This window comes from Typopeltis vanoorti, chromosome 10 (genome assembly GCF_054136105.1).
Source record: "Typopeltis vanoorti isolate ZY-2024b chromosome 10, IOZ_Tvanoo_1.0, whole genome shotgun sequence".
In the NCBI taxonomy this organism is placed as follows: domain Eukaryota; kingdom Metazoa; phylum Arthropoda; class Arachnida; order Uropygi; family Thelyphonidae; genus Typopeltis; species Typopeltis vanoorti.
In genome coordinates this window covers 53,400,673-53,426,729 of record NC_143558.1, presented here as the reverse complement: position 1 = coordinate 53,426,729, position 26,057 = coordinate 53,400,673, and the positions used below count along the sequence as shown (strand labels likewise).

The window sequence follows — 26,057 nt, the reverse complement described above, 5'->3', positions numbered from 1 at the left end:
GAGGCATGGAAGGCACTGGGGGAAGAGGGAATCGACCTTCTGTGGGACCTGTTCATGAAAGTTTGACAACAGGAAAATATACCTGAGGAATGGAGGGAGAGTACTCTTGTCCCCATCTACAAGGGTAAAGGGGATGCACAAGACTGTAAAAATTACAGAGGAATAAAGTTGATGTCCCACACAATGAAAATCCTAGAAAGGGTTCTTGATGGAAGATTGAGGAAGGAAGTGGAGATTGCAAAGGAACAATTTAGCTTCATACCTGGTAGATCAACAACAGATGCTATCTTTGGGTTATGGCAGATGATGGAAAAGTTTTGAGAGAAACAACGGGAGCTACATCTGGCATTTATTGATCTGGAGAAAGCATACGATAGAGTGCCAAGGCAAGAAGTCCGAAGGTGTCTGAGGGAGAAGAAAGTTCCAGAGAAATGTGTCAGGTTGGTGTGGAGATGTACAGAAATGTGAAGACAAGTTTTCGGACCTGTCTGGGACAGATAGAAAGTTTTCAAGTAACAGTTGGCTTGCATCAAGGGTCATTAAGTCCATTTCTGTTTGATATTGTGATGGAGGTGGTGATGGAGGAGGTGAGAGAAGATGCGCCTTGGACAATGTTGTATGCAGATGACATCTTGCTGTGTGCAGATTCAAAAGAAGAAGTGGGAACTAAACTGGAAAGATAGAGAAAAGTACTGGAAGAGAGAGGTATGAGACTGAGCAGAAGTAAGACAGAGTATATGTGTTGCACAGTGGGCAGCAGCCAGGAGACAGATCTGGAGCTGGAAGGAAATGTCATCAGGAAGGTGAGGGACTTTAGATACTTAGGTTCAACAGTGGAAGAAGATGGAGGAGCTGAGAAGGAAGTGGGATGCAGGATACAAGCGGGTTGGAGGAACTGGAGGGAGATGGCTGGAGTGTTATGCGATAAGAGGGTGCCGATCAATCTGAAAGGCAAAATCTATAGGACAGTAGTGAGGCCAGCTATGACGTAAGCTATAGAAACTGTGGCCCTGAGGAAAAATAACATCAGCAGGATGAAAGTAGCAGAGATGAGAATGCTTAGGTGGATGTGCGGTGTGACCAGAAAGGATTGTCTGAGAAATGACTATGTGAGGGGAACAGTGAAAGTTACAAACTTAGGAGCGAAGATACAGGAGGCAAGGTTGAGATGGTTTGGTCATGTGATGAGGAGGGAGGACGAATATGTGGGAAGAAGAGTCATGCAGATGGATGTGCAAGGAAGGAGTAAGCATGGGCAGCTAAAGAAGAGATCGAAGGAGCTGGTAGAAGAGGACTTGAGGATGAAAAACTTGGATGTGGTGACAGCCTAAGACAGGAGGATGTGGAGGAGACTCATCATCAACAGTGATCCCACTTAAGTTGGAGAAGCTGCAGAAGAAGAAGAAGATCTGATTTTCCAACAATCTTAGTTTATTACAAAAAGCTTTGACATGTCCATGCAGTTCATGAACCAATTGTCCTTGTTTTTGCAATTTAAGATTCAGTTCGTTTAGGTATCCGTGACATGTACAAGGAATGCTAAATCAAACACCCACTCATCTTTCATCATCATCATCAAATTCCTGCCATGTACCCTCAAGGGGTGTACAGGATATGACAGTACTACATGAAAAAATTACATCATTACTAACTTCCTATCTACAATTTTCCTCCAAATCAGTCTGTTACTTGTCAAGACTCCAACATTATCAGATCTTATATTTCTATCGTCTAAGGCACTTTGTACCGTATCAATCCACCTATATCTTGGTCTTCCTCTGGGTCGTTTTCCTGCCAACCTGGCAGAGAACACTTGTTTTGCTAATCTTTCCTCTCCCATTCTATTTAAGTGACCATACCATCTGAGATTAGCTCTGCTAACGCATTCCTGGATGCTGACAATGTCAAGTTCTTTCCTAATATCCTCATTTTTAATATGATATTGCCATTGATGCCATCTGTTCACGCCTCTAATCTTTCTCAGGACTCTCATATCTGCGGTCTCTAGTCTTTGGTCAAGTGTTTTACTTCTGACCCAGCTCTCAGATCCATAAGTTAAAATTGGTTTGAACACAGTCTTGTATACAGCTAATTTAGTGTTCCGACTAATTTCTTTCTTATTCCATATGAATTTATTCAATTGACTTCCCACGATACCAGCTTTGCTGATTCTGTTGTCTATTTCTATATTTAGTTTACCATCTTCAGTAAAAATTGTGCCTAAGTAGCTGAAATGTTTTACTTGTTCCACAGGTTCTCCATTCACAACACAGTTGACATTTTCAATGATTCTGCCTATTTTCATTGTCTTTGTCTTTTTATTGCTGACCTTCATACCATATCTATTGCAACAGCTATTCAATTTAGTCAGAGAATCTTGCAGACTTGTAGCGGATTTATTTACAAGTATAACATCATCCGCATAAAGCAAAGAGCTGACATTAACATCTCCAATTTTGATATCAGGTTTAATACCACATTCCTTCATAATGTGATCCATATAGATAATGAATAACAGAGGGGATAATGTACATCCTTGTCTCACACCAGGTTTTACATTAAACCATCTTCCTGTACTTCCTTCAATTCTAACTGCTGACTCACAACTCAAATAAAGACTAAGTATTGCTTGATATAATGACTCATCTTTTACTTGGTTAATTGTGTTTCCTTTTATGTCCATAAAATCTGCAATGTCTTGTCTCAGATCATAAAATCGTTTTAACATTTTACCTTTACTCAACCACCTCACTTCACAATAATAAGACACATCGTCATAATTCGAAAATAGGTCTGCCAAATACTCCTTAAATTGGGTGATTAAGTGCACATGACTTAATAAAGTTAATACTGGCTACTACAACTTCCATAACGTTTGTGAATTTAATCGATTTTGCACACAGATTTTATTGGTGGATAATGCAGTGAAAATTTGTTAATTTTTCCAGATGGATCTGTAGTTCTATTGCTCTTTCATGAACTATTCCAATAAATCCCTTCTGTACACCAACCATTGTAGGGGCTCCATCAGTGCATATGCCAGATAGTGAACTCCATTTAAGACCAAATCTCTCGAAGACTGTGTTGACTGTTTCAAATATATCTTCACCGGTAGTTGTTCCTTTTAACGGCCAAAGCGCCAATAATTCTTCTGTGATGTTGAAATCTGCATCAACTCCTCGAATAAATATTGCTAGTTGTGCTGTATCGGAGGCATCAGTGCTGTCATCTAAAGCAATTGAAAATGCTTCCAATCTAGCAGTCTTCTCTTTTAAACTTTTTTTGATATCATCAGCCATAATTTCTATCCGTCGGACAACAGTACGTCTCGACAAACGAATATTCTCGAAGTCTTTTTTATTTTCAGGACATATTATACTTGCAACATCCAGCAGACATTCTTTGATAAATTCTTCACCAAATGACGTAGAATGCTTAGCGATTTTTTCGCTTACCACAAAGCTGGCTTTGACAATGCTGTGGTGCTGCGTTCTTTGCTTGTTGAACGTTTGCTGCTGGGTATCCAAGTTCTTATTCAAATTCTGTATTTCATCTTTTTGTAGTTGTCCATCAATTTTTGGGTGATCCGCATGTCTCGAAGTAAAGTGTCTCTTCAAGTTGTATTCTTTGTTGATGGATACGGATTTTTTGCACAGCAAACATACAGGCAAATCTTTATTCAGAATAAAATAATAATCCTCTGTCCAGTTGTCTTGAAATTGACGATTCTCTGCATCTACTTTTCTTTTTTTTGCAATAACCCCTGACATTGTCCCAAATTTATAAGCAATATTCAGAACTGTCAAACAAAATTGTCTTCTACACTGCAGGCACTGAACAGAACACAGCATCAACACAGCTACCGAACAGAACATAACATCAATGCAGGCACTGAACAAAGCACAACACCAATGCAAGTACCGAACTGACATGTAACACGTTCACACATGACGCTAGTCAAAGTGAGAAAGAGACCTTGGTTTGGAGAAAACATAGTGTGTTTTGTGCAAGTCATATGATGTCAGCTTAATGTGAGTTAGTAGAATACGCCATGTTTTCTCCCACCTTGAATCAGACAAACTTCGCTGAAATAGATTAGTTCCAGATCAAAAGAAGTAGAGGGCCAGATCCGGCTCACAGGTTGCCCATATGTGGTGTAGATGATGCAGTTCACTGTAGTTGGTAGATTGAGTGGTGGAGATGGAGAGTAGGTGCCCTCTCTCGACGAGTCTTTGAACTCTTTGGACATGTCACGTAATAATAATAATAGCTAATAAAAATGATTTCTTCACCTACAGCACCATGGAACAATTGAATATGATGTTGAAGAACTTTGCTGTAATATTGTTCACCAATCATTGTCCTTTTTTCCAGCACTTGTATCTTGGTGCATCCATTAAGCATAATGCCTCCCCACACCATGACCCCAGCGGCACTGTATCTATCCCTTTCAAGAACATTCTCGTGATGGTAAGCAGTACCACTTTCTCACCAGATCAAGTGTCGTCTATAATTGGAGGAAAGACTAAAACAACTCTTATTTATAAAGAGTACATTAGCCCATTGGTTTCTTGTCCAATTTTTATGGATACAATACCACTGAAAACGTGCTTTATGATAAGCTGTAGATAAAGGGACACTGACTATAGGCCTACCTTTCGCAGATATTTTGCCAAAGTTTGTTGAGATATCCATGTAGCTGTGCTTGAATGGAGCCAATTTGAAAGCTGACCTGCCAAAGGTGTGTTGATTATGTTTTGCTATTATAACCAAAAATCCATCTTTATATTCCGAGGTAGAATGACGGCTAACTCTTAGCAAATGTTTGGAACACGTTCCATTGGTCCATTTCAAATGCTGCCCAGAGCCTGGATACAACACTATGTAAGATTCCAAACTCTCTGGCAATACTAGTAATTCCGCAGCTTTCTTCAAGCTTTCCAATAATTCTACCCCATGTGAAATCATCTAGATAATGTCTTTGAGACATTACAAGACATTCAAGTTGGCAACTTTATTCCTTCACTTCAAACACAATTCACTTAGTGCTGCCTTTTATCCTGTTGAGTACTACTACATGACTTTGTGCACAATTCAAAAATCTGAATGCATACCCACTTTGTTCTTGAAATCGTCAGTTATACAAACTGCCACAAGCTGTTTCATCTGAATTTGCAATTTCCATTCTATGCTGCTGTGATTACCAAAACCTAAGGTTGAACACTATTTCTAAAGATTACAATTTGCAAAGTCAAACTGAGGATTTAAAAAGAAATTAGTCGGAACACTAAATTAGCTGTATACAAGACTGTGTTCAAACCAATTTTAACTTATGGATCTGAGAGCTGGGTCAGAAGTAAAACACTTGACCAAAGACTAGAGACCGCAGATATGAGAGTCCTGAGAAAGATTAGAGGCGTGAACAGATGGCATCAATGGCAATATCATATTGAAAATGAGGATATTAGGAAAGAACTTGACATTGTCAGCATCCAGGAATGCATTAGCAGAGCTAATCTCAGATGGTATGGTCACTTAAATAGAATGGGAGAGGAAAGATTAGCAAAACAAGTGTTCTCTGCCAGGTTGGCAGGAAAACGACCCAGAGGAAGACCAAGATATAGGTGGATTGATACGGTACAAAGTGCCTTAGACGATAGAAATATAAGATCTGATAATGTTGGAGTCTTGACAAGTAACAGACTGATTTGGAGGAAAATTGTAGATAGGAAGTTAGTAATGATGTAATTTTTTCATGTAGTACTGTCATATCCTGTACACCCCTTGAGGGTACATGGCAGGAATTTGATGATGATGATGATGATGAACTGAGGATGTTTTTTAATTTGTCCAGACTGTGTGGTCATACAGTTGAGGATATCGTTTTGAGTACTAGTATAACTCCACTTCAGAGAGGGAGTAGGTTCTTCAGTTTTCCAAAATGAACAAATTTTAGTTCTGGAAAACGTTTGTTAATAAATTATTTACATGGTGACTTCTGTATGTTACATCTACAGAGTAAGAAAATAAGAAATATGAATATATTATATTACAGAATAACCATTAAATATGTCAAATCAAAATCTTTCTGAAAACTTTATGATAAATACAGATTTGATGGCTTTAGAATTTCTGCAAATTTTGTTATTCAGCTAACCATAAATTTGTTGTATTGAATGGAAACAATATTGTGATCTGTAGCATCCTCATGCAACACCATCTGGTTGACTTTTTCTTCTGTATCTTCTAGCCATGCTAAGAGTTCATGAACTGTATTGTGGAATTCTGAGCAATGCAGAAGAGCTTTCTGCAATTTATTTAGCCACTGAGAGGCAGCTCGGCATATACTGTCCCAGGAAATATTCAGATTCTAAAAAAATACAAAGTATATGAATAATAAATTTTTTTTTTTTTGACAAAGACATTATTATCACACAGAGTATATATACAATGAAACATATTTTCTATTCAGTACAAAATGCAGAGTACTTAATTTAGAAATATACATTTTTTTAAACTAACTAAATATTTATCCATTGAATATAACAACACCATGTTGTTATAGTCTCGCGTATTGTGACAAACTGTGTTTTTGTGCTCTGAAGATGCTGGTTACAACCCCAACGAAATATCAGCAATAAGTTAATAAATATTATTTACTTATTTTTCTGTGTTCTAATATATACCGTTAAAAAATAAACAACAAGAATGTGTAAGGTGATCGTGACCTATTATGAGGAAGGCAGTTCCAAAGGAACAGTGGCATATAAATTAAATGAAGAACAAAAAAAGAAGGAACTTAATATGACCAATGCTTAATTTCACACTTCATTTTGTGCAATTTGTCAGTGCTTCTTGTCATTAAGATTGTTACTGGGTAATCAGTGGATCTTATAAGCTACTGGCATCTGTATATGTGATTGCAGTACATAGAAGTACAAGCTGATCTAACTACAGCAATCCATTTCCATATTCAAAAGTTGCTGGGAATGAGTAGAACCAATCTTTAAAATGAAGGATCTCCATTTTGTACGACAATTGTAGAATCACACAAAGCAGTGTATGTGGATTATACACAGGAGAGGGGATGGCCTGTAAAGAACCTAGTGAATCTGTATAAATTACACATTTTTGGTAGCATTTTTGTTTTATATGCATAACTGCAAGCTGTTATGCATATAAACCTCCTCCTGGTTATACAGCCATGAGAGAGCAGTTCTCACATAGACTTGGAAGATTTGGTTAGATAAGAAGTTTTTGATAAAAAGAGGTTGATTCCCTCTGAGATCAAAATTATGTAGGTCTTTCAGTAATCCAAATCTCCGAGCATGTCATATGCATTTTCCATATTAAAGAAAAAACAAATATTACATGCTCACATGGGATCTGTTTGGATATTCAGGATTCAGGTTTGCATTCAGGAAACATGACAGCACAGCCAACAGAGGTCTCAAATCTTGAGCCATCAGTATAGATGAGTAGGAACTCAGAGCAGGACGTTCTGTGTGCATGATTGGAGTATCAGACATGTGGTTGACAACGAGAGAGAGAGGTTGTGGTATAGGGTGCAAACTTCCCATGGAGGAATGCTGTTATGTTTAGTGCAATTAATGTTGTCAACATATATTCCAACAGTTTGTATATCTTTAATACATGCATACCAAATGGGCAAATAGCAGTCTGCATGTGATACTGAGTTTCTCAAAGTAATAAAAAGATAACAGTCCACACAGGATGCTCTAGAAGAGACAACTGTCTTCATCCGAGTGATGGTTCATTTGTTTCAACATAAAGACTTTAAATGGGAGGGAGATGGATGAAAATCCCTAGTTCCTATTCATATACCCAGATAATGAAAAGGGTCTAACCACTGGAGTTTACTCTGCTTTGCAGAAGTGTAAACCTGGGATGCAAAATCAAGCTTTCAATGTACAAGTGTACAATAAAGGCAGAGCAAGGAACATTGATCAGCACCCCCATTCTGTAGAAGTTAGAGTGCGAAGGATATTCGATTTTCACTTTTCCCTAAGTTGATGAATGTGCATAAGGAAGGTAAGCTTTTTGGCAAAGATGAGTCCCAAGAACTAGGCTTCTGGTGCTACTGGAATAATACTTTGTTCTATTCTTAACTCAGAATCTGGGTGAAGAGTGCATTTCTATCAGAACTGTACACAGACAGCTTTTTCTGCTGAAACCTTGAATCCATTACTATGAGCCTGTAAGGAGATCTGATCGAATACTTATTGAAGTTGTCCATGAATTACTTTCATACACTGCAGTTGCAATTCTGATGGTTTGATGGCAAATAGGGTCCAGCCATTGCGGCATACTCTCTCTCTCTCTCTCTCTCTTGCAGAAGCATAGACTTCCAACCCATAATGAACTTTTGATCTTAACAATGTCCTAAACAAACACAGGAAAGAACATCTGTCAGAATCCCAGTGGGTAGAAGATAGGCTGCATAGAATGTTCATTGCTTTATGGCATTTGTTTCATAACTGATGTGTGTGAGGGAGGAAACTGGCAAAAAAGAACCCCCCCCCCCAGAACATCACTTCTGGTGCAACTAGAATTAATGCTTATCCTGGTCAGACTTCTGGGTCAAAATGAACACCATTTCTGCATCAAAAGTGCATGCAAACTCTTCTGCTGTGAAAATCCATTTGTAAGTGCCCATTTTGAGAGATGGTCGATGGCTTGTTGCAGCGATCTTTTATGACCCTCATATTACATGAATGACAGAAGATAGTAAAGTGGTCTGCTTGGAGGCCATTACTTACTGTTTGAGGAAGGTGTTCTGTTATCAAGTTGACCTGACCTTGCTTGTAAAAAGCAGGACTTAAAACTGAACCTTGTGGGACTCCTTCCTTCTGGTTATACAGCCATGAGAGAGTAGTTCTCGCACAGACTTGGAAGATTCGGTTAGATAAGAAGTTTTTGATAAAAAGAGGTTGATTCCCTCTGAGATCAAAATTATGTAGGTCTTTAAGTAATCCAAATCTCCGAGCAGTGTTATATGCATTTTCCATATTAAAGAAAAACAAATATTACATGCTCACATTTTAGGAAGGCATGTTTAATGGATACCACCAGCTGGACTAGATCATTGGTAGCAGAATAATTTCAGAAGCCAGAAGTTTGTAAGTCTCAATCATATCTCCCCTCATTTTCCTGTTGGCTAGTGTCTGCAGTCTATAAATTCTCAGTCTGTCTTCATAATTAGTATTCCACAATCATGATGTCATTTTTTAACACTCTCCTTTGTGCTCTCTTTGCTGTATCAGAATCATCATGTAAACTAGGATACCAGACCTGCACACAACAGTCCAAGTGTGAGGTATGAAGGCCATGTAAACCCTTGAACTAAACTTCCTATCTACTAAAACTCCAAGATCCCTAGCTTAAACAGTTTCTTCTAGCATAATCCCACCAATATAATATGATATTGGATATCTCATCACATCAAAGTGAATGACTTTACATTTGTACTAACATCAAAATGATAGCCATTTTCACTTACCACAATTCCACTCTATTCAAATCATTCAGCAAGCACTGCATATCAGCCACATTTCTAATTATTCTGCCTACCTTTACATCATCAAATCATATACAGCATATACAGCATCAAATCATATACAGGTCATATACAGCAAATAGCTGTATATGACCTGTCAAATTCATCCTAATGCCATTAATGTATAGATCGAATAATGATAATAAATCAAGAACTGATTCTTGTGGTACACCACTGGATTACCTTAAATGTTGTAAACTCACATCACACGTAGATCACTTTTTGATATCTGTCAGTCAGCCATTTTCTTATACATGCTAATATTTTATAATCCAATTCTATATTTTCCAATTTACACAACAGTCTTATGCTGTGTTCTGTCAAAAGTCTTAGCAAAATCCAAAAATACCATGGTGTATCTGAGGTATTTGAGGAAATAAATAAACTTGATGTCAATAAGGGGATAGGATTTGATGACATATCACCACACATCTTAAGGGAATGTTCCAGGGAATTGGCAGTAGCATTGGCATGCTTGTTTCATAAGAGTCTTGCAACAGTACAGGTTCCAAGGGAGTGGAAGGGGGGGTAAAACTGTTCCACTACATAAATGTTAAGGCTGTAGCTTCAAATCATAGGCCAATTTTATATCTGGGGTTGTGGTGAAGGTGAGAAGTAAGATACAGAAATGGATCAATAACAGCAGTATTCTCTGTGATTATCAGCAAGGGTTTGTTAAAGGGAGACCATGTTTCACTAACTTACTTATATACTATAATAAGATGACAAATACCTTGGAGAGGGGAGATGCATATATACAGTGGTATACTTGGATTTTGCAAAAGCTTTTGATAGACTGCCAGACAACAAGCTGGTAAATAAATTAAAACAGATGGAACTGGATAACTGACCTCTGAGTTGGATCAGTGACTGGCTGTCAGATAGGTATCAGAAAGTTGTACTATGGGGGGGGGTGCAGTATCCCAAAAGAGGAAGGTCACTAGTGGTGTACCTCAGGGGTTTGGAACCATTGTTGCTCAATTTGTATGTTAATGATATTGGTATGATAATGATATAGGTTTAACTAGATATGCAGATGCAAAACTGGAGAGAGCAATGCAGAGTCAAGTGGATGTTATGATCTTACAATGGACTTGAATATTGCATGAATGGACAGGTAAGTGGAACTATCAGTTCAATGTTGCAAAGTGTAAGAGATTTGGTAAGCAATATGGCATGTGAAGTATACAGTTGGTGAGGAAACTTTAAAGGGAGTAGAGGATATAAGAGATCTAGGAGTGATCATGGACAAAGACCTGAAATTCAGGGCCACATTGCACAAGTTGTGAAGATGTCACATCAGATAATGGCAATGATGTGGAGGATCCTGCAGAAATAGAGAGGTTATGATGGCATTGTATAAGGCCATGATCAGGACTTATATGGATTACTGTGCACAAATTTAGTCACCAGGTTTTCATGGTGATGAGGATATGTTGGAAAGGGTCCAGAGAAGATTCACAAAGGTGGTCAGTGGTCTTCGGAATGTGGAGTACAAGGACAGATTGAGAGAATGTAAGTTACAAAGCCTTACGAGGAAGAAGGGGGGGGGATATGATTGAAACATAAAAGCTAGCCAGAGGTTGATATCAGGTTGACATGGAAGAGATTCTTCATAGAATTACAGAGGGGTGGGGGGTATAACAAGAAGCCATCGCTGGAAATTGTATAAGGAGAGTGTGAGCAGAGAGTGAGGAAAAGGTTCTTTGCATGGAGAGTGGAATGGATTGCCTGAGTGTGTAGTGAATGTAGACGTTTAAGGCATGGATGGATGAGTGTTGTGTGTACCTCCCACAATGAGTCTCTGATTGCATGGATGTCAGATGTTAATAATAATCATCATAATAACAATAATCTATTCCTTCCCTCTTATCTAACTCAATGGTGAAATTATTATTATTGCACAGGCACCTCCATGGAGTCCTAACACTCATCATGAGAGACCAACACTATCAACACAATATCTATTATACATCTCCTTGAAACAATTAACAGACAAAGCACATTGCAAATGACTCAAGCAATGCATTTCATTCATTCATCAAACAATCTAGTCGTCATACAATTGCTAACCCCACTCCTACCCAACTTCCAAGGATGACCTCTCATTCTAATTCCTTTAACCAAGTGCTGAAACATTTCCCTTGCATCAATCCTATACAATTCTTTAAGTAACCTTCAATGTATTCCCCCCCCTCCCTTTTTTTTCCCTATCGACCAACTTTTGCAATCCCCAAACCCTCAATATATTTATCTTCACAGGAAGCATTCCACAGACCACTAATCATGTTGGTCACTTGCCTCTAGATCCTCTCGACCACTTCCTCATCCCCAAGAAGCCCAGGTGATCAGACCTGAGCACAGTAATCCAGATGTAGTTGTATCAAAGCTTTATAAAGAGGAATGATAACTCCCATATCTCTGCTTGCTAGTGTGTACCACTAACCAAGCAATATGCCTCTAAACTTCAACTCTCTATCTACTACTACCACCCCCCAAAAATCCCTAGCTTCATCAATTTTCTGGAGTACAGTTTCCTCAATGTGGTACACAGCTTGTAATTTTTGTATCCCAAAATGCATAACTTTACACTTCTCCACATTAAATTGACATTCATTATGTTTTGTCCATACTGTCAGTCTATTTAAATCAACCTGCAAGCTCTTTACATTACCTTGATTAACTATTGCCCAACTTTGCATCATCAGCAAACAACAACAGAATATATACCTTAAAATTATTTCCTAAATAATTTATGTACAAATTAAATAACATAGGTCGAAGAACAGAGCCCATTATTATAGAATATGAGCAAGTTGCTCAAACATGACCTTACCTTTCCATGCTCATTTCTGTATGTGAGTCTTAACCAATGTTTTCAAAATCTTCACCACCACTCCAGAGATACTGATAAGTTGATGCTGAATCATGCTTTGCATCACCCTTGTACATGGGATTACTACACATTCTTTCCACTTCTGTGGAATCTTCCCCATTCTGAGACTTAAATTATATAGCTTGATCAAAGGAATAGCCAGTTTAGCTGAACACCCTTTTAGCATCCATGCTGATCAAATAATAAATAATAATAATGATAATGATATCCCATCAATCCCTACTGCCAAATTCTTATGCAGTTTGCAGAAGAGCTGTAGTACCTCCTCCACATACATCCAGTTAAGAAGCAGCAGTGAGCTCAATGTTGCACACACACCAAGTTGGCACTTTTTAGCAAAATGGACATGTGTTAGTTGAAGAATCTCTTCTGCATCTGTCACTCACATACCATCTGCATTCAGTAGAGTTATTCTTTCATATTAACTCTTTCTTTTACTTGCAGAATAGTGAAATAATTCTTTTTAGTTGTTTTTAGCTTGCAGATCCAGTTTCTTTTCATATTCAGAATTTCCTTTCCATAAAACAGCTGTGACTCTTCTGGCCTGCTTCTTATAATTTTCACAACTGACATCATGCTTATGCACATGGTATTCCTTCCACATAATCTTTTTCTTATGAATTTCTTGTTTAATAAGATCACACATCCAATTCACCCCTATCCTATTTATTCTTTGAACTCTAAGGATACATTCTGATATTGCATCATTTAAGTATTTTTTTTAAATGCTTCCCATGTACTGTCAATATCCTTCCTATCCAACAACCAATACCATGGTGAAGAACCCAGCATACTCCTCAGCTGGTCATAATTCTCCTTTGTAGTTCAGCATATTAACCTTTTCTGAATGGGATATTCATAAACTTAACTACTTTCCAAGTGAGTACCACATAATCATTGTCACCAACTGGAAGGAGAATGGTTAACTCTTTAAGTCCAAACCAGACGAACTATTAGGCCACTGAAAATTTTCTCTCTTCAATCATTAACACAGTTAATGATTAACATTGTCACTCCTATACTAACAGATACTCACCATTCCTTCCATCATAATTTATTCATAATATTTTCCCCAACTCTCTGTGTTAGGTCTCATAGTAAATAATGATTTTTCAAGAATCCTGATACCAAATGCTTTCGAGTGTAGGCCATCTATCTTATACACACCCATTCTTCCCACAAAATCACCTCTGTTTCCAAAATTGAAAATGAAATTCCAATGATGCTAGTTTGAATTGCTGGAGGTCATCCAGAAGAGTGTGATCCCAAGCTCAACTATACTTTTAGATGCCTACCAGCATTGTTTGAAAAATACGTATGAATGATGTGAACATTGTATTGAGTAAAGGGATGATTATACTGAAAATAAAGAAAATGATTCTTCTGACCGTAGTTGCTTTTTATTTTCACATAAATTTTGTCTTGTTATGCAAGACAGAAAAACTGGTCACACAATACATGAAACTGACAGGCTATATCGGTAAGATTATCCACACTACCAGAGCATTTGATTAGGTTTCTTAAAACCAAGTTACATTGCCATAATAGGCCACTGAGCCTGAGATGTAAGGGAAGAATAAGATTACATTTTCATCTTCCTATTTACTAGAATGAAAATAGCACAAAGAACAAATTAAATACAAGTTTAATACTTCCAAGATTTTGTGTTATAGAGACATCATCTGGGATGCATCATAAAAATATAATAATATGCATGAAATAAGTGGAAGGTGTTAGGCAAGCTACCAGCACCCTAGGTGCTCACAGATAGCCTTGGCTGAGAATTAATGTTTCTCCAATTTTGAGAAGATGAGACTATATACATATATGCACAGAATATAAAACTTTTTAATAGCATTTTGTAATACTATTAAAAATTCTATATTATTTTAATGTTATTATTAGAATAATATCACACAATAGAGCGTACTCTGTGTATACTGCATATGCTGACTAGATAGTGAAGTGCTCAATTCAAAACGATGATATTATATTTGAGAGAAAAAAAAATAAAGGACAATTCTATTAAAGAAAATTTTTATCTTTTAATGACATTAAATCAAAACTGTAATTCTTTACAACATAAATTAAAAGTATCTTTATATGATATTACTTCAATCACATACCTTAAGTCTAAATTTCAGTTTCTCCTTTTCTGTTCCATCCATGGCTGAAGCAATATATTTCTGTCCCAGTTGATTAAGTGAAAGAATTGTGGTTTTATGACTACTCATATCTAATAAGAATTGCTGTAAGAAAAAATTTGTTCATTTTTAGACACCAATGGGTTCCTCAAAACTTCAAGTAATCATATATTTCTGCAGTACTTTTAAGTAAATCTATGTCGAAGTACTTGAAGAAATTGCTAATTAAATCTCTCACTGAAGTCTAGATGACTAATTTCTGCATATTTATGATCAATTCTTTAGTATTTTCAATAAAAAAAATGTCATGCTATTTACTTTATTAATAATTTCATTTTGTTTGCAAAATATACTTTTGAAAAGTCTTGTTTCTTTTTTAAATTATAATCTTCTTATAATCAGACCAGCAGTCTGATTATAAGAAGTCAAAATATTTACAAAACATGTAATAGTTATGGAATTTCAAGGGCTTCATTCACAGGACCTTACACAACACCATATGCATTTCCATTAGTTTTGAAATACACACATGCATATTTCAAATATACAATTTACCTAAGAGTTGCAATCTGCAAACCTTCCTGTAACACCAATTTTACATAAATCGGATTTAATCCACTTCATAACGTACTACTGTATACATACAGTAGTACATTAAGTTTTTAAAGGTTGTTTCTGTCATGAATATCATTTACAGGATATCTCTCTCTCTCTCTCTCTCTCTCTCTCTCACACACACAAATTAGAATTCAATGTGTAATTATTAATGCTAAATAATATAATATATACGAGTAAATAGTATGAGAATAAAGAATTTAAAATAAAAATGTTTAGTTTGGCTGCTCAATCTTTCCATATAATGAATAGCATCAGCATGTTTTTTTTTTTTAAATTATTTTTGATTTTAAAGAGATAGATCATTTCATATATTCCGTTATACATGCACCATGCTTCATAATTGTATTCACTGTAGATGATACAAGACCGTGATCATATCCTATGACTATTAGGCATGATCCAACTTCATATTTCTTTAAAATTTTCATTTCATCTCAAGATTAATTTTGCTGCATTTCTGCATGCGTTCACTTTTTTTACTTTTGTTCCTTTTTTTTACCCAGTCATGATTGTATTCTTACACAATGCATGTAAATGCTAAAAATTATAATAAAATAATTAGTGAAGAAAAGGAGAATCAGAAAGGCACATGCATACACTGCATGGGCCTTGCAAAAAAACTGTTGGTGGCATGCGAGTAGCATACTCACATTAAGTAAAATTTTTTTAACTCTAAAATTTTTTTTATTAATAGCTTTTACAGAATAATTTCCATAAGTCCAAATTTATGTAAGTCAAGGTACATCTACATTTGATATATAAAATATAAATGTGTGCTCGAGGAATATCCACATTCATACTTTTATGTTTTTAGATATTCATGCTTTCTGTGAAAGGATCTGATGACTTGTTGATACCAACAGTGATATTCAGAGCTAAAAGCTATCATCATCATCAAATTCCTGCCATGTACCCACAAGGGGTGTACAGGATATGATAGTCTTCTTCTACTACGCGTTATTTCCCGCTTCCCATGCAGGGTCCGCGTGTTACTTTCAATGCGACTTCTTGTTAGTACTACTCCCAACCGACCTGTCGCCTGGTCTGCCGCTGGGGGGGGGGATATATTTTTGACTGTAGAGGCGTATGTTCATGGGCCCGGTTTGCCTGTTTGCGGGATGAAAAACGCCAGATAAACTGGCGGAAAAAACCCTACTGACCGCGCCCAAGACCGGCTAACTTGGCTATGCCTGAGGAAGATCCGCAAATTCCTCACGTCTACAACGGGAATCGAACCTGGGGCACTCCTTCCCCAGGCATATGGTTGCAAAGCGCAAAGCCACTAGACTAACCGCGCGGGTTGTACAGGATATGATAGTACTACATGAAAAAATTATATCATTACTATCTTCCTATTTACAATTTTCCTCCAAATCAGTCTGTTACTTGTTAAGACTCCAACATTATCAGATTTTACATTTCTATCGTCTAAGGCACTTTGTACCATATCAATCCACCTATATCTTGGTCTTCCTCTGGATCGTTTTGCTGCCAACCTGGCAGAAAACACTTGTTTTGCTAATCTTTCCTCGCCCATTCTGTTTAGGTGACCATACCACCTGAGATTACCTCTGCTAACGCATTCCTGGATGCTGACAATGTCAAGTTCTTTCCTAATATCCTCATTTTTAATATGATATTGCCATTGATGCCATCTGTTCATGCCTCTAATTTTTCTCAGGACTCTCATATCTGCGGTCTCTAGTCTTTGATCAAGTGTTTTACTTCTGACCCAGCTCTCAGATCCATAAGTTAAAACTGGTTTGAACACTGTCTTGTATACAGCCATTTTTCTCTTATTCCACATGAATTTATTCAATTGACTTCCCACCATATCAGCTTTGCTGATTCTGTTGTCTATTTCTATATTTAATTTACTATCTTCAGTAAAAATCGTGCCTAAGTAGCTGAAATGTTTTACTTGTTCCACAGGTTCTCAATTCACAACACAGTTGACATTTTCAGTGATTCTGCCTATTTTCAATGTCTTTGTCTTTTTATTGCTGACCTTCATACCATATCTATTACAACAGCTATTCAATTTAGTCAGAGAATCTTGCAGACTTGTAGCGGATTTATTTAGAAGTATAACATCATCCGCATAAAGCAAAGAGCTGACATTAACATCTCCAATTTTGATATCATGTTTAATACCACTTTCCTTCATAATGTGATCCATATATATAATGAATAACAGAGGGGATAATGTACATCCTTGTCTTACACCAGATTTAACATTAAACCATCTTCCTGTACTTCCTTCAATTCTAACTGCTGATTTACAACTCAAATAAAGACTAAGTATTGATTGATATAATGCCCCATTGACATCATATAACTGCAGCGTATTGAATAGCTTCTTTCTTGGCACCTTATCATATGCCTTTTCCAAATCGACAAAACTTAAATACAGATCTTCGTTATATTCTCATGCTTTCTTGACTATTTGTCATAAAGTGAAGATCTGATCCTGACAGCCTCTGTTTGGCCTGAATCCAGCTTGTTCTTCACCAAGCTTTTCTTCCACAATTCTTATCAACCATTTCTCAAGTATACTTGCATAGATCTTGCCAGGAACACTCAGTAGGGAAATACCTCTGTAATTCTCACATTCAGTTTTATTTCCCTTTTTATATATGGGTACTATGAGAGCTCTACTCCAATCATCGGGAATTCGTCCCTCTATCCAGGCTTTCTGAACTATGCAGTGCAGCCACTGTAAGACTCTTATACCACCATACTTCAGCATTTCTGGTCGAATATCATCTACTCCAGCTGCCTTTCCACATTTCAAGCCTTTAATGGCTTTTTCTACTTCAAGTATGGATATGTATTCTTGCCTGTGTGCCTGGTCAATGTTTTTTACCACTGTGGTGTCATCCCTGCTTGTTTCATTTAGCAGTTTTTCAAAGTAATTACTCCATACTTCAAGGATATCTTTTTCTCCAGTTTTCAGTCACCTTTATCATCTCTAATTCCTTTTACAGCACTCTTTCCTCCATTCCTAAGCTTCTTCAACAACCTCCAGAATATTTTGCCACCTTCTTGATATTTATTTTCTATATTCTTGCCAAAGTCCTCCCATGACTTTTTTTTAGCTAGTTTTACACAGTGTTTAGCATTCTTGCATTTGTCTCTATATCCTCTAAGAGCACAAGTTGACAGGAACTTTTGATATGCTTTTTTCTTTTCCTTCACTGCCTCTTTAACTTCCTGTGTCCACCAGGGTGTTCTGATTTTTTTTATCCTTGCAAACAACCTCACCACATGCCTCTCTGGCAGAATCAATCAATGTTTACTTCAGAGTTTGCCACTGAATCTCCAAGGTTTGATTCCTGTTCTCAAACTCTTTCATTTTCTTTTTAATAATCTTTCTGTATTTTAGTCTACAGTTCACATCTGAGAGATGATCAACTTTTATTCGCTTTAAAACTTTCTTACATGTTATTGTTTTCAATATGAAATTCAATTTTATCCTGCTCAAGACTAAATAGTGATCACTTCCAATTTCAAATCCTCTGTACACTCTGGTGTCCTGCACCAGGGAGAAAACATCACTATCAACAATAACATAGTCAATGAGACTTTTCTTATTCCTAGCCTCTTCTCTCCATGTGAATTTGTGCACATTTTTATGTTGGAACATTGTGTTAGTAATAACCAGTCCATGTCCTGAGCTGAAATCAACAGATATATGCCATTATTATTAGCTTTACTCTTTTCTCCAAATTTTCCCAAAATATTTTTGTATGTCTCACAATCATTTCCTACCTTACTATTTAGATCCCCAACAAGGACCAACTTTTCATTTTTTATTGTGTCAGTTGCTTTCTCTAAAGCCTCAAAAAATTCCTCCACTTCTACCTTAGTAGAACCTTCTGTGGGACCATAGGCACAAATAAATCTCATTGTCCAGTTACACATTTTCATATTTGCCCACATTACTCTACTTGAAACTGACTGCCATTCAAGAAGATTAGCCTCATATTTTCTGTTGAATACTATGGCTACTCCTTCTTTTCCTTGATTGTCATTGCCTGAATAGAACATTTTGTATTTATTGCTCAGAAATATCTCAGTTTTGGTCTTTTTTGTTTCAGTCACCCCTATTATGTCGATCTGGTACTTATCTAATTCCTCAGCTAGCTCCATTTCTTTGCCATTCAGGCTTCTTACATTGATAGTACCGATCTTTAACTCTGGTGATGTTGAGTTGGGGTGTGTTTTCAGATTTGTTCCAGTAGCTGACTTTTTGCTGTTCATCCTGGTTCCCTGGCGAAAACAACAGGGGCCTTGTTTAACCGGGCGATGCCCCAGCCGGCATGAAATTTTGTCATGTTGTACCATCATTTTTTATTTTGGTTTAACCAATAAGAATACAATTTGGTCGGCTAAATCCCAAATTGCCAGCCCATCTTCGTTCATTCAGTATCCAAGTAGATACCCAACAGGGTGCACCACGAGAAGGTGAGGATTGGACATTAGGTCAGAAGCCCTGGTCGGTTCTCCTCATTCCTTTAAAGGCTATGTGGAGGTCTCCTCTTAGTTATACAGCTTTGACCCTTAAGCACCCTGCTGAAATCTGTCTTATTTTGAAAATAACCAGGCATATTGGATTCATTTTTAGTGCCTTACTGCTTTGATAAGAGTATGTGTATGAGTGTTTGCTTGTCTGCTTTTTAAGAGTATGCTTAGGTAGATATTAGAAAAATGATATTATTTGTATGCTATGGCCCTAATGCACAGCAGAACAATGGAATGTAAATTTAACATATGAGATTTTGTTAGCTGTAGTGCTTGTGAGATATATTCATCATATAGAGTGAAAGACTTGTGGAAGAATAACTAGACTGGTGAATGCTTGTATAGGAAGTATTTTGAAGGCAAGGGAAGAAGTGCGGAAATTTGTTCGTGTGATGTTTTATAGTACAAGGGACAGTTGTGGTCATACTGTAACAATAAATGATCATATCAGGATACAAGTTAAAAATAATAAAAATGGTGTAAATGGACAGAAATAAGAATGTATATACCTCCAAATCAAAAAATTACAATTATTATAATTACGGCTATTATAGCCTGTTTTTGTTTAGGAGTGACCCTTATTTAAATACATTGACTATCAATACTCAAAGGGGTATATATATATATATATATATATATATATTTAGGGCATTATTGGTGAGTATAGAAAGCAATTAAGGTAGAATAAAGGAGGTGGAAAAATTTTTTGGTACATACCTTTATTGATTCTACGATGTCTTCCACTTCCATGATCTTGCTGAAAGGTTGTTTACAAGCGGGGAGGAGAGTGTTTAGATGCAGGAAAAATAAGTTTGGATAACCCAGGTTAATATTAATAATATATATATATAAATGTTATTATTTTGAATTAGGGTGCATTTTTGTGGGGGGGGAGGAACGGTAAAGACTATTGTGGCAACTGGGGCAAGGTTAACGGGGTGTGGAAACGTTTCGGTTGTGTGACCATCCTCGGAACTTTGTTGCAAATGAGTGTGGGGCTATGTCAGGGCAAGTTTGCAACTGCCAAATAAGGGTATTAGTTGTCGCTAAATGGCTGGAGGCATGGCTTAAATTGTAGGTTCTGGAACGTCCAACATTCAGAAATTAGGTAGGGGCGGTGGACGTTGATAGAATTTTCATCGCATTTTATGGCAATAGTTTCGGATATTCTTAGAATTGTTTCGTTGTCTTGTTTGTCCATGATTATGGCCTTGTCAATTTGGGGGATATGTTTTAGTTCAAGGGTGTAAGCTGTAATCTCAGTCTTTCCTGTACTCTGTGTTTTATTTTTCTTTTTGGTGTTGCGATGTTTTTTTGTGTTCAGATATTCCAGAATGGGAATATTGCAATCCCTGAAGTGCTCTTGTAATTTAGTCCGTAGGGACCTAATTGTGGAGCCAGTGTAGGTGACCTCACAATCCTCTTGACAAGGAAATTTGTAGACAACGTTGTGGAGTGCGAATATTTCTTTGTGTGTGAGAGATTTTTTAGGTTTTAGGAGAGTTGCTAACTGTTGGTTCATGGTGAATACTAGCTTATAGTCCATGTTTTTGAAAATGTATTTGTAGGCTTTGTATGTGTTTTGGATGTATGGCAATTTGATGACCATACGTGTCGGGAAGTCTGTTTTGGTAGTATTATCATTGACGGGATTTTGCCATATTGTACCAATTTTTCAAAAATTTACCATATTCAGGTCTCATACCAGAACAAGTTACCATAAGGTGTTTTAACCTTATTAAATAAAAATCTCAGGAGGAGATATAAATGTAGAAAGTATTTTACCTTGGGTATAATAAATGTTAAAGATACCAAGCTATTTTAAACCTGGTTTTACTCCATTTCCCAAGTAAGCAAACAGACAAGTAAGTCAAGTTTGCACCTGCAAGTATTGCAAGTCTAGGTGATCCCACATATAGTGCAAGACTAAGGCAACTCATGGTAAGAGGTGGATAAACTCTGATCACTATTCTTAATATTTACCCTTAATGCAAAGCACATCTCCTGGAGGGGAGGCAGTCATCGGATTCTAGTTCGAAGGTAAACGAGATTTTATCATGACACTTGTTTAGGTGGTATAAAAATAAATTAAGGTTGTTGACACCATCTTCTCAGATGAGGAAAATATCATAGACCTGAAGCTTACCAGATGTGCTGAGAGTATTAAAATCTCAATTTTTAGAAAACCTACTCATACTGACAGATACCTTCATGCTTCCTCCCATCACTACCCCCCACAAAAATTTGGTATTATTTCCACCTTAGCAAACCGAGCCAAATCTTTACTTACAGAAGAAACAGAAATTGAAAATGAACTCCTTTTTCTTAAAAAGACTTTTATTAATAATGTTTTCTCTCCTAATAAGATTGACAAATTTCTTTCCCCCAGTCACTCAACTACCTCTGAAGATTCCTCCTCCCCCAGAGCCTTCATCTCTTTGCCTTACATCAGCTCTCTTTCACCAAAACTGGCAAAAATTTCTCAAGAAGTTTAACTTCAGAACTTGCTTTACTACGCTCCCAAAACTTTGATCAGTACTTAGTAAACCTAAAGAGAAACATCTTCCAACTCAGTTTCCAGGAGTGTACAAGATTTTATGTGATTGCGGAAAGCCATACTATGGCCAGACTGCTAAATCCATCCTTCTACATTTGGAAGAACACCATAGAGATATCTCCTACAACAGGACTAGAGCCAGTGCTCTCTCTCTAGCCACGTTCTCTTTTCAGTTAACTCAGACGAAGGCTGCCAACACATTGTGAACTGGAAGCAAACTTCTAACATCCATGTGGAAGTTTGATGAGATTGAGAGAAAGATTGTCATATCTAGAGAAATTTCTTTAGATTCTTCCCATATCAATAACAGCCTAAGCTTTAAAATCTCTGATGCACACGTTGCCTCTGTTCAGTATTGCCGCACTCGTGACAGTGTGTAGTCTACGTTTATTTGGAACTCAAGGTCGCATTCTATTTTTCAAATTTTACATAGCGTCATACATCTCCTCCAGGAGATGTGCTTTGCATTAAGGGTAAATATTAAGAATAGTGATCAGAGCTTATCCACCTTTTACCATGAGTTGCCTTAGTCTTGCATCATATGTGGGATCACCTAGACTTGCAATACTTGCAGGCGCAAACTTGACTTACTTGGCTGTCTGTTTACTTGGGAAATGGAGTAAAACCAGGTTTAAAATAGCTTGGTATCTTTAACATGTTCATTGCCAATCATGCGATATCGCGTGATGCGAGTTCTTACCGGACGGCCGATCACGCGTTATTGCGTGGACGTCACTATCAAGTAAAAAAAATTTGGCCACCACACAAAATTCCAATTTTCAGCTTGGCAATGAACGTGTTAACATTTATTATACCCAAGGTAAAATACTTTCTACATCTATCTCTCCTCCTGAGATTTTTATTTAATAAGGTTAAAACACCTTATGGTAACTTGTTCTGGTAAAATACTTATGAGATGATGATGAGACCTCAATAAAGGTCGAAACCGGTCTGGGTAGTGGCCCCTTGCATTTCATACATTTCCTCCAGGAGATGTGCTTTGCATTAAGGGTAAATATTAAGAATAGTGATCAGAGCTTATCCACCTTTTACCATGAGTTGCCTTGGTCTTGCACTACGTGTGGGATCACCTAGACTTGCAATACTTGCAGGCGTAAACTTGACTTACTTGTCTGTTTGCTTACTTTGGAAATGGAGTAAAACCAGGTTGAAAATAGCTTGGTATCTTTAACACATCTTCCAACTCAGTTTCCAGGAGTGTACAAGATTTTATGTGATTCTGGAAAGCCATAATATGGCCAGACTGCTAAATCCATCCTTCTACGTTTGGAAGAACACCGTAGAGATATCTCCTACAACAGGACTAGAGCCAGCGCTCTCTCTAGCCAGCCAAGTTCTCTTTTCAGTTAACTCAGACAAAGGCCACCAACACATTGTGAACTGGAAGCAAACTTCCAACATCCATGTGTGCTATGATGAGATTGAGAGAAAGATTGTCGAATCTAGAGAAATTTCTTTAGATTCTTCCCATATCAATAACAGCCTAAGCTTTAATCTCTCTGATGCACACATTGCCTCTGTTCAGTATTGGTGCACTCGTGACAGTGCGTGGTCTACGTTTATTTGGAACTCAAGGTCGCATTCTGTTTTTCAAATGCACTACTGTCTTTTGTACTTGTTCTGTTAATACATTTTAAGTCTCTGTAATTTTTTATATATTTCTTTGATTGTGATACCTGAAGATGTTGATCAATTCAATGAAACTAGTAAACTAGTAGTATCTTTTCAAATAAACCATGTCATCTCTTTATCTCTCGGTATCAGTCATTAAAACTTTTTAATAATATATATATATATATATATATATATTAAAATGTATCTTAATATTATGAAACTGTTCTTTGTTTTATATATATGTATATATAGGTGTGAAGACTCAATTTACTTAATTATTGTTGAAGCTAAGCTTGAATTTTGAAAATAATAGAGTTATCACAACAAAAATCACACAAATACACATATTACTTGTGTGCTTAAATTTCAGTATAGAAATCTGATAGCACACACAAATTATTTTTACAATAGGTGCAGTAGACAAGATTTAATGGTTTAAAACTTATTCACAATGGTGCAATCCATATCCAATCCACAATACGAGAAAAAAAAAGATTGTGAATCTTGAATAAAGTGGAAAGGAGCAACAGTTATGTGCAATTTTTTTTTTTTTAGAGGCCATTAAAGGAAAAATTAGACAGTGTTTGAATTTGAAAATTTTATTGTCAAGTCTGAACTTTTTGTATCCCTGACAAGGAATAGGAAATCTGCCATTATCTATAATATTATCATTATATATAAGATTTAAAAAATTAAACTTTTTTACAAATAATAAGAAGTTTTTAAAATCTTCAACACACTAAACATTAAAATGCAATCCATCTCTCTCTCTCTCTCTTTCATGCTATTACTGTCTTTCAAATTCATTCCACACAGCTTTGCAGCACCCAGTATATCATTTTACCTGCCTGTCTCATATCATTACTCTCATACCTGGACAGCATACTTACCATCTTTCTCATCATACTGTTATTTCTCTCCTTTTCAATAACTTACTTGATATACATCCTCAAATCCATATATCCACAGATTTGCATATCAGCAGTAAAGAAATTTACTTACCTTATGCATCTGAATAAGGGCCTCTAATTTAATGACATCTTCTTCCTTAATTTTCCAACTTTGTTGTGTAAATGTAGCTGATTGCAACCATTCCTCTATTGTAGATAAATTTTCAAGAAACTGCTGCCACTGAGCTTGAGCATGATGAAGCCGTTTTTCTTTTTCCACTGCTTTTGGCTGCAAACTTTCCCAATGCCTGATCATACCTAAAATCCAAATATGCAGAATGTGAAAAAAAAGCTTGTACTTCATGCAGAATTTTATTATATAAGTTGCTTTACATGTATTAAGATACAAATTGAAGAAATACTTATTTTTAAAGAAATAAAAGCCTTTCAATAACCATTCAACATTGTAAAGCCAAGAGGCATAAAAGGTATCAAGTCAATAAGAAATAAAATATCAGGAGTGAGGATGGGAGGAATAATAAGAGTAATATTTCAATATCTCACTTCCAAAGCAAGTGATCTTATGACCTTATTCTTAGGCAATATCAAAGTAATCCAAAGATTTGGAATTTTAACATTTTTATATTAATACTTCATAAAATTACAATTAAAAATATTCCGAAAAATATTGTATATTTTGTAACGCTTTAAGTTCTATAGTATTGATCCAGTATCTTAAACAAACAGCAGTATACATGCATTTTGCTCTAGTTACTGAAAACAGAACTAACCTTAATGGTAGGCTGGTGGTCTAAACACCAATATAAATTATGTACACCACCACCACTAATCTAAATCTATCCTCTTATTTTCAAGAATCACAACTTTTGCCACCTTCAACTACTGGTGTTCATTCAATTTTTCAAACTAGATTCTGTATGATTCCTTCTACTCTGTGAGTGAATCTATGTATTTGTTAAATCTGACATCCTGTGTCACAAAATGGCAAATCTTGAATCTCCTCTTTCCAATTGGCTCTGGTTCCTTATCCCACTGTCAGTTGTATTCATTTCCTATTTTATCCCTCAAAATCAACTGCCACTCTGACCATTTCCATTACTGATCAGATCATCTATAGTCCAAATACTCAAATGGTGAGGTCATCTTCCTTATATTCTTTATTGTTACACAGACTGGATACCCTTCTCTAATTTCA

General features: G+C 36.5%; 1 protein-coding gene across 1 annotated transcript in view; it reads right to left on the bottom strand.

The window, feature by feature from the left end:
* LOC150102417 (muscle-specific protein 300 kDa-like) overlaps nt 1-25,157 on the bottom strand; it is a 50,995-nt gene extending 25,838 nt beyond the window's left edge. Inside the window, exons 1-3 of the mRNA XM_090399585.1 lie at nt 24,954-25,157; nt 14,600-14,722; nt 6,158-6,370 (exon numbers count right to left, since the gene is read on the bottom strand). Coding sequence (XP_090255711.1) covers nt 6,158-6,370; nt 14,600-14,722; nt 24,954-25,157 — 540 coding nt within the window. The remainder of the gene's footprint in view (nt 1-6,157; nt 6,371-14,599; nt 14,723-24,953) is intronic.
* Nucleotides 25,158-26,057: the final 900 nt, after the last annotated feature.